This window comes from Peromyscus eremicus, chromosome 2 (genome assembly GCF_949786415.1).
Source record: "Peromyscus eremicus chromosome 2, PerEre_H2_v1, whole genome shotgun sequence".
In the NCBI taxonomy this organism is placed as follows: Eukaryota; Metazoa; Chordata; class Mammalia; order Rodentia; family Cricetidae; genus Peromyscus; species Peromyscus eremicus.
Window position 1 is genome coordinate 111186273 of NC_081417.1, and position 15051 is coordinate 111201323.

The 15051-nt window shown below is 40.3% G+C and overlaps 1 protein-coding gene across 1 annotated transcript in view; it reads right to left on the reverse strand.

Moving 5' to 3' along the window:
• Positions 1 to 788: 788 nt before the first annotated feature.
• Positions 789 to 15051, reverse strand: part of C2H1orf87 (chromosome 2 C1orf87 homolog) — a 72515-nt gene continuing 58252 nt past the window's right edge. The window contains exons 10-12 of the mRNA XM_059254551.1: positions 11213 to 11286; positions 5837 to 6044; positions 789 to 1533 (exon numbers count right to left, since the gene is read on the reverse strand). Of these exons, the coding sequence (XP_059110534.1) occupies positions 1373 to 1533; positions 5837 to 6044; positions 11213 to 11286 (443 nt within the window). The 3' untranslated portion in view covers positions 789 to 1372. The remainder of the gene's footprint in view (positions 1534 to 5836; positions 6045 to 11212; positions 11287 to 15051) is intronic.

Here is a 15051-nt window from a genome sequence, read left to right on the forward strand (position 1 = left end):
CTAGGTACTTTTGTTCTTGAAAGTTTGTTCATGAGATGTTTTCATGAGACACTTCACTAGAAATGGACAATATGGCATGCTCAGAGGTCATTTTGTTTGATTGTTTCCTGATATGGTCTAAATTATTTATCTTATCTCCCATACTATTCAAGGTCAGCATCCAGATCAGTTTGCATTAGTGATGATCCTGGGGACACCTTATCTCTGAAGTCTTCAGTGAACCTATGGTTATTTCTGTTGTACTTAGGAAGAGAAGAGCCTGAGAGCATGTTCAAGATAGAACTCTGTGGTTGGTGGAAACTCTACCCTGAGAGAGCAGAGCATGTTCTGAAGTCTAATCCCAGGCATCCTTTCTTATTTTTTATAATTATATATTTTTTTAAATTATTATTTTATTTTATAATTAACTTAATTTTACATATCAGCCATGGATTCCCCTGTCCTCCCTCCTCCCAACCCCCAGCCTTCCCCCTCATTCCACCCCCAATTCCCACCTCCTCCAAGGCAAGGTATCCCCTGGGGATTCATCTCAGCCTGGTAGATTCAACTGAGGCAGGTCCAGTCCCCTCCTCCCTGCACCAAGGCTGAGCAAAATGTCTCAGCATAGGCCCCAGGCTCCAAAAAGCCAGCCCATGCACCAAGGACAGATCTTGGCTCCACTGCCAGGCATCCTTTCTTGAAACATCTCTCAGGGACTCTGGGAAATATCCCTGGAGACACGGCTCACATTGCCCTGGAGAAGATGATGGACTTACATAGAAAACTCTAACTTGAAATTATTGTCCTGCTTACTGTTCAGTATCAATACTTTTATTTTTCTTATAGTGTAAATCCTTCCTAGAATAGTGATTAGCATATGGACCTAATTACATACATGGGGAATTATGTATTGGAGCCCTCAAGAATCTGAGATAGTAAGATTACAAGTTGAAAGTCAATCTGGACTATATATTTAGACCATGTCTCAAAAACAAACCCAACAAAAAAATCTATTGAGGTCTCCTCTGCATCAGACATTCTGGTGAGTCAACACCATTCTGCATGCTTTTTTGACACATGAACTCACGTTGCTTACAAAGCCAGTTTGTTGGCAATGTAGAAAAATATTAAACACATTGATAATAAGCACTGTAAGAACAGAAGAGCACTTTAAGTGATTGGACTCTTGTTACATCAGAAGAGAAAGTCAGATTTCTCTGATCATTGTGAACGGCTCCTCATCATAGCCAAGTCCAAGTCAAAAGTGGCTAGAACAGCTACATTTGTCTCAGCTCAAACAAAGCCTCTACCCCAGCACTCAGACTGAGAAGAAGCACAAGTCCAGGTAAAGGGGAAATGAAAGAAACATTGCTCTCACAGTCCATGCTTGTTCTCACAGCTCCTTTAAATACCGCAGTGCTGGCTCCAAGATGACATCTTCTCCAGAACGGAACCTCCGCAAAGCCTGGTCAATTCTCCGAGGACTCAGGGACAAGTTGTAAATGAGATTGTAGTTGTGTATGAGGCGTCTGGCTCTCTCCTTCTCCAAAACTCCTGTGATGCCATTGGTAGATTAAGATTAAGGTTTTTTTTGTTTTTTTGTTTGTTTGTTTTGTTTTTCAATGAGGAAGGGAAAAAAAATCAAGAAAAGATATATGTTAGCCTGAATGAGTGTTTAGATGCTAAACACTAATGTTTTAAGACTTTAAGGTTCTTTAAATTGACTTAAGATATTTAGAGTCTTGGATATACTTATAGATCTTAGGAGGTGACTTTGGGGTAAAATAAAGCAGATGGGTCCAGTAACACCACATGTATGTTCTAAGGAATTTAAGCTCATTCTTTATATCTATACATTTAAGGGCAAATTTTCAAGGAAGTGGGGTGCCTGTTAAAAGCATTCCTAAATATCCTGGCTTCTTTTCTTATCAAAGTACCTATGGATGTTTCAAAACATGCAGGCATTAAACTGCTCCTTCCTGACATTCTCCTGTGACTCTCTCCAAGTAACCTGTGTGACAGAAGTGTGGATGCACAGCAAGTGTTCTGTCACCCATATGTCATATGCCTCAATGATGAAGTGTCAGCATGCTTTCTGCATGAAGGTTGGGTGGTGATAGCTGCAGAGAGGACTGTAAGTGTGGATCACAGTATCATTAATGATCACTAACTGGTTCAGAAGCCTGAATTAGAAGCTTAGATGTGTTAGATGCTACGCTTAGAATACAGAGCAATAATTCTGTTGTCTATGGAAGTTCTCCAAACTATGAGGAAGATAAGTTATGCAAAAGATTCACTGAAGTGGAACAATAAAAACAATAATGAATATTTTCCTACAAAATAGCCCATATCTCAAGCTATATTCCAAGCATTTTACAATATTGATTTATTTGGCTCTTACCATGACCCATTTAATAATGGAAAAAACTGAGTCATAGAGTTGTTCAATCATTTGCTTAAGGATGCTCAAAGCTAACTACTATATCACATGAAATGAGGGTAAGAAATTAAATGTGGGTCATATGATCTGTTAATTGTGTTCTTTGAACTGTGAAATCTATGCCATAAAGTGCCCCATCCCCCAAAAAAGCTTTCCAATGTCTTTAAGGATTAAAGGAGGTGCACACTTTAATCCTAGCACTTGGGAGGCAGAGCCAGGCAGATCTCTGTGAGTTTGAGGCCAGCCTGTCTACAGAGTGAGATCCAGAACAGGCATCAAAACTACACAGAGAAACTCTGTCTCAAAAAAAAAAAAAAAAACAAAAACAAAAAAACAAAAAAAAGATCTCTTGTGTCCTGGTCAGTTTTAATTTCAACTTGATACAACCTGGAAGAGTCTTAGTTAGGAATTATCTAAATCAGTTTAGCCCCTAGGCATGTCTTTGGGATTTTCTGGATTGTTAATTGACATAGGAAGATCCACCTCATTGTAGGAGGCACCATTTTAGGCAGCTGTTTCTGAACAGACTTGATGGTGGAGAACATTAACTGATAGAGTCTGGGCTTGAATTTATATCTCTTGATCAAAAATAAGCAAATCCTCATTCTCCTTCTAGTATGTATTGAGTACTAGCTGTAGCGAGACATCAGGAAGACCTAGGTTTGAATTATGGATTAGATTCCTATTGGCTCCTATGTTATCATTTTGAGCTTGAGTTTTACCTCTGCAAAAAAGAGCACTAACCCTTCATTTTCTGGCGAATATAAAAATTTAGAGAGGAAAAGCATGAAATATTGAGGCCCATGGAAAGAATGTCCTTTAAGGCATTCTGCCCCTTTGACTTTATATTTTCTATTTAGACTTTGGTTCACTGGGTGAATTCTTAGCACACCATTTCCATTTGCTCTTTCTTTAGAATACTTGTCATTCCTTGTTCCTTCTCTTCAAGGCTATTTTCTTCACAACCCCCATTAGAGGATAAGCTCAGTAGGTTCCCAGAAACACTGATTCGATGATGGATGGTCTGCCTGGCTCCTGGATAGGGAATGCACTGGCCTACTTAGCTCCTTGCACATCATAAAGCACAGTGAGTCATCTGTGGGCAAAGCAGGTGTTGTCAGCCCCACATCTAGAAAAGGCCTTCACGGTCTGTGAAATACTGTGGCTAATGAACCAACAGCGTGACCTTAGTTAATCCTCTTTCCCATTAAAGACAGTTGTAGATGTTCCCAGATCTGGCTGATACATTCTTTGGCTGTTGAGCAACTAGCAAATTTCATAGAAACGGAGAAAACAGGCATAAACAGTGAAGGGGGCATGAAAAAGGCATCTCAAAGCCATCAGAATCTGTCCCCAAAGTCAACAAAACTACATTTTTCCCTTAAACTGTTTCATTCCTATGAGAAAGGTCCAAATCTTTGGGGAGTTTCTTAGCAACTAAGTTTAGGATCCAGCATCCATTATCATGATTTGACATTTTATTTAGGAATGCCTTTTCTTTCAACATAGTATATAGCTAGGCTCAGGGTTGCTTCAATAACCTTTTAATCTTCCTTCTTCCCCAGAGAAATCTTCCCTAAATGATATATCTCAGCTTTCCTGATGACCTTCTCTGGTTGAACTTTTGATGGATTCTGGTAAAGAAGGAAGCCTTATCCTAGCTCCCAGGATTCACGGTAGAGTCTTAACCTAATGTCATCTTCTAGGTTTGTCTTGTTCATTCTTTTTTTCCCTGTCATGAGTGAGCTCAACTCCTAACATTTGCAGAAGATGGTTTCAACTTAGAATAAGTTGTTAACATCACTAAAGCATTCCTTACATCATGTTTCAAGTCCAGCTCTGTCTTCCCAGTACTGTCTCTGGTACTTCCATTGACATTATATGCTAAGTTTCCTTTAGTATCTCATCTCTTTCTTTTTTATATTAGCAATTTCAGTTGATATATATTTATGGAATATCATGTTATTTTCTGCTAAAAATAAACTTTGTATAATTTAATTGGAGTAGGCATATTTACCTCAAATATTTATCATTTCTTGTTAGGAAATTATCCAAAATTCCTTCTTTTTAGATTATTTGAAATACACAGTATATTAGAACTCTTTTCTCATATTTAATAGTAACTGAGCACCTGATGTGTTTCCTTTGACTACTTAACTTTCAATCCTTCCTTCAATCATAACATTTTATTATGTATTATCTCTTTACTTTTCCTTTGTAATGCTATTAACTACTGCGAGTCTCTGCACCTTACCTAAAAGTCTGTCCTTGGGGCCAGAAGCCATGACTCATTCTTTCTTGTTTTCTTCCTGGTCTAGCCTCTAACACAGTTCTGGGGTCATTAATACAATTTTAATAATTATTTCATTATTCAGATAGCTTAATCTTGTATGTGAAGTTTTTAGTTTTTTCTAAATTTCTTTTTCTTCCTCCTTTTGCATAATTATTAAAAATCTTGGCATAGTATATACAATTATATTTCAAGAAGTCTAAAATTGTATTAGAAATCCAAAACAAAAAAAAGAATACACAATGAGAATGAAGACATCACTATTTTCATATGAGTGCTTTTACAGAGCATACTTGCACTCAACCTTTAGTGATCATTTTAACATTAATAAATCCTTCAATGATCCCACTAAAGGATTCTTTCTCTGAGGGCCCACATGGCACAATATGAGTACATGTTACCTTGCATGTTATATTTAGTTATTTATACTCATGCAATCATTTATTTTCTCCAAACTAAAGAAAAACTGTTCAGAAAATTATGCTTGTTTTAGGCAGTAGAAAAAAATATAGTCTACTAGTGAGAGAACATGAACTGTCAAGCAAAAAATACATGATATCAAATATGATGGTAGATATCAAAGAGGCTGGCAAAGCCAGATGAGGTCTGACCTACATCTGTCTCAAGCCCCAGAGAATAGTGATTACATTCATGTATAAATAATATTGTGGCAAAGGAGACCAGACCGGCAGACGACTCAGACAAATGGGAAAGTAAGGCATATCTGAGGAAAGGCAAAAAGTGACCCATTATGACTGTGTGAGGAACGCTTGAAAAAAAAAGGTACAAGAGACATCGAGACATCTCAGGTCAAGAGACCCTTGATTTTGACTTGCTAAGTAGTTTGGAGTTTATCATGGAAGCAAAAAGGAGTTAAGGGAATTACAAGGATGAAGTATGTGTTTAACTGGTGAAAGAGTGGAGGTAGGGATAAGAAACACAAAGACATTTTCAGTCATCTGGGGTGGGGGATTCTTTAACTTATCTTTGTTTTCTGATTCTGCCAGGCATCTGTTTTCTAGATAAAATGTACTATTGACATATAAAATGAAAACAAGCCAGCCATTCATGTGTAGGTTAGAACACAAATAGAGATAGGTTAGTGGGCTTTGGAATTCACACTTTACCGGTGTTGCTCAGGTCACATAAGTAGAGGGCATTTTCCAGCTTCCTGAACCTGTCTATCCAGAGCTCAGGTTGTTCAGCATCCTTCATCATGGCCGGACTCAAAATAGGCTGAGAGGCTGGCCTGTTCTTAAAGGAGTTCACTGGATCTTGTGGGGCTGAAGTCATAGTGGTAGGGTTTTCTGGCCATGGATTCTCTTCTGGAGTTTTCTAGCAAAACAACATAAGCATCTCACTGGCACATATTCACTATCCAGAGCTTCTCCAGACTCTGGGCTAAAGACAAGGCCACATAACCAGAAAGATTTATTGCAAGGTCTGCCTTTGGAAAACAAGGAAGAAGAGTCTAACATATTTGGCAGCACAAGGCTCTATCTGCCAAGTTTTTGCTGAATGCAAACATGGCAAGTTTTTGTTTTTTTGAGAAAGATGACATCATCATTTTTGTTCAGTTTTCTGCTTTGAAACAGGCAACGGATTTGGGACCTGGCTGACAGATCTGATATCATTTTCTAAAGGGTGCTAGAGGAATCTACATGGAAGGGGCTTCTGGGAAAAGCTACTATCTCCTCAGGTTTTATGTTGAATGAATGACTGGCACAATAATAATGTCACCTTTGGCATGTGGGCCAAGTTTAAAGAATACCTAAGTTTCTCTCTGACTGTAATTTAACAAAGGAAATGGAAGCTCAGAAAGGACAAGAGACTTGTAAGATTGGGCAGGCCTCATACTAGACCCAAAACTTTAAGGGGGGAATACAAGTGATACCTAGATCACTTCAATATTCTAATCTCATGTCTACTACAGAACAAAAAAAATGCTTTTATGATTAAATAGGCGAGTGAGACCCCTTGGTGCCAAGTAAGGCATCCTGAGAGCTTCAGTGTTCTGTTCTTCAGGTAAATTTGCCCCCTGACTATCCAGTCCATGTGGTTATAGGAAGAAACACCCCATTCTATTTGCATGGTTAGAGGCTGGGCATCCAATGCAAAACAAGCAGTGTACCTATTGTCCAGCAGAGAGGGGCCAGGGAACATGAAGCTCACAATAAAGATAAGGAAGCTTGCCCATGTTTGACTCTGCTGTGGGATGGTCTGTATGTCAAATGTGTTGCTGATTGGTCAATAAATAAATCACTGATTGGCCAGTGGCCAGGCAGGAAGTATAGGTGGGACTAACGGAGAGGAGAATTGAGAGAACAGGAAGCTGAGTGAGAGAGACACTGCCAGACACCACCATGACAAGCCGCATGTGAAGATCCCGGTAAGCCACAAGCCATGTGGCAAGGTATAGATTAATGGAAATGGATTAATTTAAGCTGTAAGAACAGTTAGCAAGAAGCCTGCCACGGCCATACAGTTTGTAACCAATATAAGTCTCTGTGTTTACTTGGTTGGGTCTGAGTGGCTGTGGGACTGGCGGGTGAGAGAGATTTGCCCTGACCGTGGGCCAGGCAGGAAAACTCTAGCTACATGACTCCTTGGTTTCGTTTATGTTACACTTCTGTCCATAATTAACACAGTAAAAGTTCCCGATTTCCCTGTTAATTAAGCGAGTAGAGTTGATTCTGTTCATTGCAATCTAAAATGTGCATAACTCACCATAAAACAATGCCTCTGATGGGTACCATCTGCATTCCCTTGACCTTCAGATATCTGGAGCTTTGCCGCCTTTCTCTAATGTCAAACCTCTCATGTGTAAAGGTTGAACACCCCAATCCCCTGCAGAAGAGCGCCTGTAACAAGCCGCTTCTGAGTTGGATAACAGACATGGATGAGGTTGCTCCTGGGGAATGTGAAGAATTTTTTTGTTTGAAATACCAGAACACTGTGTGAAATCGCACTAACACAGTTGACAGGCAACTGGTAAATTTTCAGGATGAATAGAAAATAATTCTGTTTTGATAAAATTAATTTGGGGACAAAGAAAATTTTCATATAGAAAAAAAACAATTATTCTGATGCGTTTTTAGAGCTTTGGGCAACTTTAGAAATGGTGAAAGCTTTAGAAAAATCTATTCATTTGATATACTTACATACATGGATGTTTTTATCAAAAAAGTTCAATTTTTTTTTAATTTCTTTGGATACTTCCCCACTCTCTGATAAAGGCAAGGAGAAGTAGACATATGTGTCAACCCAAATTAGGCTCAGTAAAGGAGCAAGTAACTAATGTACCCTATATCACTTTTATGTACCAGGAGAAGTCCAAATTCCTTGCTTGGACCAAGGGACATTAACATTCTTTTTGCTTATTTCTCTGCTTATCCCTTTCAGCCTTACATAGGCATCGTTTTCTCCAGGCACATAAAACCTGACAACCGGATATTCCTTTTGTCTTTACCTCTTTATAATGTCACTCCATTGGCTACATAAGCCCTTTTGATGCTTGTGCCTGGAATGGATGGGCTCCTATGCCACTTGCAAGACACATCTCACATCCTGCCTCTTGTACTGCCTTCCCACACAGCCCACAATGGGCAAGAGTTCATTCTTTGCCACCCATTTGCCTGTCTAGGCACTCACCACTGAATACTATATTTGTCTAAGTATCTATTACCTAGAGATAGTTATTGATAGATCCTCAAGGTTATAGAATACAGTTATTGAAAAATCCCAAAGGTCTCGTTAGTGCCTGATAGAGGTTCTCAATACATGCTTGTTGAATGAATGCCAATGAATGAATGAATGAATGAATGAACATGTGGATGGATTATTTTCTCTGGTATCATAGGAAAGTGCTGTGGGATGGTCTGTATGTCAAATGTGTTGCTGATTGGTCAATAAATAAATCACTGATTGGCCAGTGGCCAGGCAGGAAGTATAGGCAGGACTAACAGAGAGGAGAATTGAGAGAACAGAAAGCTGGGTGAGAGAGACACTGCCAGCCACCATCAGGACAAGGAAGATGTAAAGTACTGGTAAGCCACAAGCCACGTGGCAAGGTATAGATTTATAGAAATGGATTAATTTAAGCTGTAAGAACAGTTAGCAAGAAGCCTGCCACGGCCATATAGTTTGTAACCAATATAAGTCTCTGTGTTTATTTGGTCGGGTCTGAGTGGCTGTGGGTCTGGCAGGTGAGAGATTTGTCCTGAGGTGGGCCAGGCAGGAAAACTCTAGCTACAAATGGCGCCCAACGTGTTGGCAAGAGTTTCCACCTAAAACCTGACAAAAAAGATTCTAAAATGGAGCTAAAAACAGTTCCTAGTTGTTTCTCTCAAGTTAGTGGCAGCCTGCGTGTTTGAGCTACTATGGCGGGTTCCTGGCATGTGCACTAAACCTGCAGTATGGTGGGAATGAGGCCTCTGCAAGTGGTACATTAAGTTGTGTGGTGGATTTAGCCTTTGCTAGTACAAAACAAAAAAAAAAAAGAGGTTTCTGGGCTACACGCTGCTTTGATAGAAGCATAGACCCACTATTTCTGAGAGTTGATGGCTCCCAGAGCTGGCAGAAAATGTACCACCGCCATGTTGGGAAGCTGAAGTGGGCAGAGCCTGCAGCCACAGCGCCGGTGCTCTTTCAGGCTTAGAAGGCTGCAGTTTAAAGCAATAGGCTCAAGCTAATATAAAAAAATAAGCCACGTAAAAATGGCTACCACACAGAGAATCTGGATTATGTTCTCTCTGGTATTCGTAACTGAAGAAAAACATTTGATTACAAAAGCTGTTGAGTTATGCCAAAATGTATATTTTAAAGGTACCTTGACTTCAAAATTTGGATGTAAGGATATGTTGCTTTGGAAAGGAGGCTCTGCTTTTGTTTCCACAGAAAGCCAGAGGCTATGGATTTGTTCCAGATTAATATACATCAGGTTTGACCAGCCAAGACCACCTGAAAGGTCTCCGAAGACACCATGGCCCAGATGATCCAACATCCAGAACCGTTTCAAGGCAACTGGCTCAGACAATACACCCTCATGGACTACTCCATAATCCTAAAATATTCTTTGTGTTTCCATAAGATACAGCGCCCTCCTCCAGCAGGAAGTAGTAAGAGAAGCTACGCCCAAATTCCCAAAGATACCAAGCTGACTTTGGAGATGTGTAAAGGTTAAAACGTTCCTTTTTAAGAAAAGAAAAGGGGAAGTGCTGTGGGATGGTCTGTATGTCAGATGTGTTGCTGATTAGTCAATAAATAAATCACTGATTGGCCAGTGGCCAGGCAGGAAGTATAGGCAGGACTAACAGAAAGGAGAATTGAGAGAACAGAAAGCTGGGTGAGAGAGACACTGCCAGCCACTGTCAGGACAAGGAAGATGTAAAGTACCTGTAAGCCACAAGCCACATGGCAAGGTATAGATTTATAGAAATGGATTAATTTAAGCTGTAAGAACAGTTAGCAAGAAGCCTGCCATGGCCATATAGTTTGTAACCAATATAAGTCTCTGTGTTTACTTGGTCGGGTCTGAGTGGCTGTGGGTCTGGCAGGTGAGAGAGATTTGTCCTGAGGTGAGCCAGGCAGGAAAACTCTAGCTACAGGAAAGTTGTTTTATCAACCCCTTGCTTCATCTCCTTTTTTAAAAGTGGGGCAATGAAGGCTACTTGTACAAGAATGTGAGGAGTCAATTATTACAGAAATGCAAAACAACCCTTCAACAGGAGGCAAAATAAAAGAGCAAAATGTATTTTTTTACAATCTTATTCACAACAGACTTAACACTCAAGGAGAAAAGCATTTGTGGTTGTTTTCTTCATGGCAAGATGCTTGCCAAAATGGATACTGTTTTCTAAAATATTTCCATGTGTGAAGGGCATGAAGAGGCCTCACATCATTTTGGGATGAATTATGTTCTAATCCTGACCTTTGAAAACAACAATAGAAAAACTCGTGCTGCTTTTCAATTCTTCAAAAATCTTCTGTCTAAATTCTGAGAATATTAAGATGGATTTTTAACCATTTGCTAGATATTTATTTTCTTCTTCCTTGTTTTTCTTTTTAAATCAGAGAACTTGTTACATTTTAAAAAATGATCCCTTGGGGAAAGGTCACCCTCAGGTTCTGGAAGCTGGAGTTAAGATATTAAAATGGTCTCCTGACCACCCTTTAATCTGATGACAGTTGGTGGTCACAAGTTTTGGAAGCTCAGTTGTACACATGCTACAAGAACAATTGCTTGGGGCATAAGGCACCCCATCAATGAGCAAGGGCAAGAGACTTCCACATACTAACTAGAATGAGAGTTAAACCATGTTCTAGGAGTTGATCTGCCTCTCTTTTCTGTGTGAAGCAGGTCCTAAAGACAGTCTGACACCAAGGTGTAGGATGGAAATAAAGAACCCATGAGGGAGGGTAGGCTTCCAGCACAGCAAGAGGTAGGAGGATGGGGTAGGGGTCCTCAAGGCCCTCCCTGGAGCACCACATGCCCAGCTGCATACCACATGTTCAGTTTTGCTTTGGGGTCTCTCAGGGACTTCAACCAAGTTCCCCGGGGTTTCCTTTTCATTCTTTCCTAAGCAAGGAAAAGAGAGAGAAAAGTGTTGAACTTGACATACACATTTAGCACATATATACACATGAGACAAAGGCAAGACTGTGGTTCTGTTGGGTGGTTTGCATTGTGTTAGGCAATGGGGACACTTGGTGGATAAAAGGCCAGGTTTCTACCTTGTGGATTTCAGAATAAGGGAGGGGACGATAAATAATTTCTCAAACAAATTACTTCAACACAATTATCATATGTATCACAGACAGGAAATATATGAAAATAGGAAAACATTTAAACTTATTTAGAAGCAGTAGAAGTGGTGGGGAGTGATTCTTGGAGGAAGTGAAGCAAATTGATGATTGGAGGGATGAGCATTTGGACAAAGGCAAGGTGATGGTGCCCGCAAAGAGGAGGTATGGATTAGCCAGAGTATAACCCGTGGAAGGCACTGAACCAGAAAGGCCTATGTAGCTTAGTGAGGCTGATAGCCTCTTCCTGCCACTCTGCCTCTTAGAATGCAAGTACTGCACCCCCTTTCCCATCAGATGTGTGAACACTTCCCATTCCCAGGCTGTAGGCTGCTGCCTTCATGGATAAAGGCAACTTGCTTTAGATGCAGAACAACCTTCTGCTCAGTCCTCCCCAGTCTAGGGAGGATCTTATGGCCTATAAATCCCTGTGACTATCACATAGTGCCAAGTGAAATTTAAATAGTTCACCAACAAACATACAATAGTTCTCAGTTGGGCCTCACTGTTTTTAATACATGCACATGTATGAATGCATAATACACATGGGTATACATGTTTGTGTGTGTGCATATGTGTAGGGGCACTATGAACATGAGTACATGTGAGTGTGGAGGCCAGAGGCATCTTCCTCAGGCACTCTCCATCTTCTATTTTTGAGAGAGGGTCTCTCCCAGAATCTAGAGCTCACCAATTAGTTAGATTGACTGTCCAGCAAGCTCCAGAGTCCTTCTTGTATCTGCACTCCCAGTCCTGTGGTTATAGCCATGTCCTGCCCTGCTGGGCCTGACTTTTTTTTTAACATAGGTGTTAGGGTGCTCCTGTTTATACAGCAAGAACTTTACCAACTGAGCCATCTCCCCAGCTCTTCTTCAATTTGTTGAGGGAGAAGACAATGCAACAATGAAATTTCATGTTCACATGAAGCCTCAGCACCCAGCATGAAAATAGACCTCAGTGCTTGCTCATAGATGAATGACTATGCACTTTTAATAAAGTTTGGAAAATAAAGCCACTAAATGTGTAGTTCCTTTCTCCAATTCCTTTTCCAATCCTCTGAGAACAGGGATGTGTCTCTGTATTTCTTTATCTGTAACCTACCCAGATATATCTTTATAACCTACCCAGATACCATAGAATAAACTTCAACCGATACGATGGTAGTTTGAATGTAATTGACCTCCATAAGCTCATAGGGAGTGGCACTATTAGGAGGTATGGCTTTGTTGGAGTATGTATGGCCTTGTTGGAGGAAGTGTGTCACTGTGGGATCTCATATGCTCCGATCACACCTAGTGTCTCAGTTCACTTTCTGTTGCCTGCGGATCAAGATGTAGAATTAAAAAAAAAAAGATATAGAATTCTTAGCTCCTTCTCCAGCACCAAGTTTGCCTGCATGCCACCACCATGTCCCACTATGATGATAATGGACTGAACCTCTGAACTGTAAGCCACCCAATTAAATGTTTTCCCATACAAGAGTTACCATGGTCATGGTGTCTCTTCATAGCAATAGAAACCCTAACTAAGACAGATGCTTATTGAAGACTGTGATGGCAGTCCCTTCGAGGCAAATCTGAATTAATCTGTTGAGAATTTAAGTTATTATGGGAACCCATGAACACCTACTCACACTGAGATCTGCTCGCTGCACCACATTTGTGAAAGAAAAGAATTTGTTCTTTATTGCAAGGGGAAACACTCAGCTTACTCTGACAGAGACAGACAGCTAAAGGGACTCTAGCTGCTGTGTATGGCAGAAAGGCAAACCTAAATACAAACCCAAATACTAACCCTGTATTTTTCTTTTACCAACTATGAACTTTTGGACCACTTCTTTCATTTGTGAAAATCTAGGAACTTGCAGTAATACCATGAGATTAAAATCATTTATGTAAAACACTCAACAAGGGAAGATGTTTAACATTAGGCAAAACCTCATTTCCCCAGAGGAAAGGATTTACCATACAGCATGCCAAACATTTTCCTGGGCACATGTTAACACATGGCACTTCTTAGAACATGACTTAGAACCTAGACTTGTCTCTGTCTAGCTCTTGCTTGCTGTCTGCGCCTTTCAGTGTTTCCTTAGGAGAATATACAAAAAGTCTACTTGATTTCTTTTAAGCACTGCTTTCCTTTGTCATATCTGATGGCATATGTAAACATTGTTTGAAAGACCTGTGCTGGAGATCTCTTTTTATACTTCTCCCTAACACAGCAGGAAGGGTAAATAAGAACCATCTGTCTAGTCAGCCAGTGGAAGATTTGCACTGGGAGAAATCAAGCCCCCTGACTTCTAGAAGTTTCCAAGCATGGTAAAGACCAGGATGTATAAGGCTGCTGGGAGACTGTGATATTCCTATATATAGTCATCCTCTCCTTTTTGCTCTGACTACTGAAATCAGTACTCTTTGGTGCTGTATATTAGCCCAACTTGGGGGCCTTAAAAAATGACCACTGTGAGCTGGGCAGTAGTGGTGCATGCCTTTAATCCCAGCACTCAGGACGAAGAGCCAGGTGGATCTCTATGAGTTAGAGGCTAGCCTGGTCTACAGAGCGAGATCCAGGACAGGCACCAAAACTACACGGAGAAACCCTGTCTTAAAAAAACAAAACAACAACAACAAAATGGCCATGCACAAATGACTCACGAGACCAATTAAATCCTGATTTCAGCTGAGGAGAACCTCTAGTTGATTATAAAATGGAACAAGGTTGGGGGTATTTGACTCATGGGCTCTAATGAATAAAGCTTGTGTGATAAGCAAATTAACATACATCAAATGTTTATCAATGACAGGCATTTCCCACATCATCTAAAGAACAACTCTGCGAGGTGGAAATTACCTCTATTCAACAGATGGCCTAACAAAGAAGATGAAAATTTCAATTGTCTGCTAATACCAGAAGTGGCTGTAAGTCACCTTCTGTCTGTTTAGCTTCCAGCCCTCACTCATTCCTGGAGATTCTCCCCTTCCTTTTCCTCCTTTCATGATAGAAACTACATTTTGCTTTGTAGGACCACTGAACTACCAGTCCAGTCCACTGTGGTTTGGTAGGTTGAAATCCAGTTCTCCGAGCTTGTTCTAATTAATCTAAGCCTCTAACAATTTCTTAACCACCATCTTTCTTGGTTCCAAGATGGACATCAAACTTCAAAACAGATCCAGTGATCTGGAAATGGAAAAGGCCCATCACATTAATGTTCAGTAAGCATGTGTCCGTAACACAATGCACCAATGGCAATCCTCCCCTGTCTTCTTGGTGCTCTACAGTGACTAATATTCTGTTTTCTTTGTTAGACTCGAGTCTCTCTGCACACCTAGTGGAATCTATCTCCCTCGTACGTGTACTCTCCTATTCTCCCTTTTTCTCTCTCTCTGTTTTAAAGATGATAAAATAAGTCAGAGTGCTGCGAAGAAAATACTCTAATATAAGGTTATCACTCAGCTACAAAACCAGTACTTCATCTGTGACACATGCTACAGATGGACTGTGTTTCTGCAGCACTTGTGCACTGATACTCTAATGCCAGAGA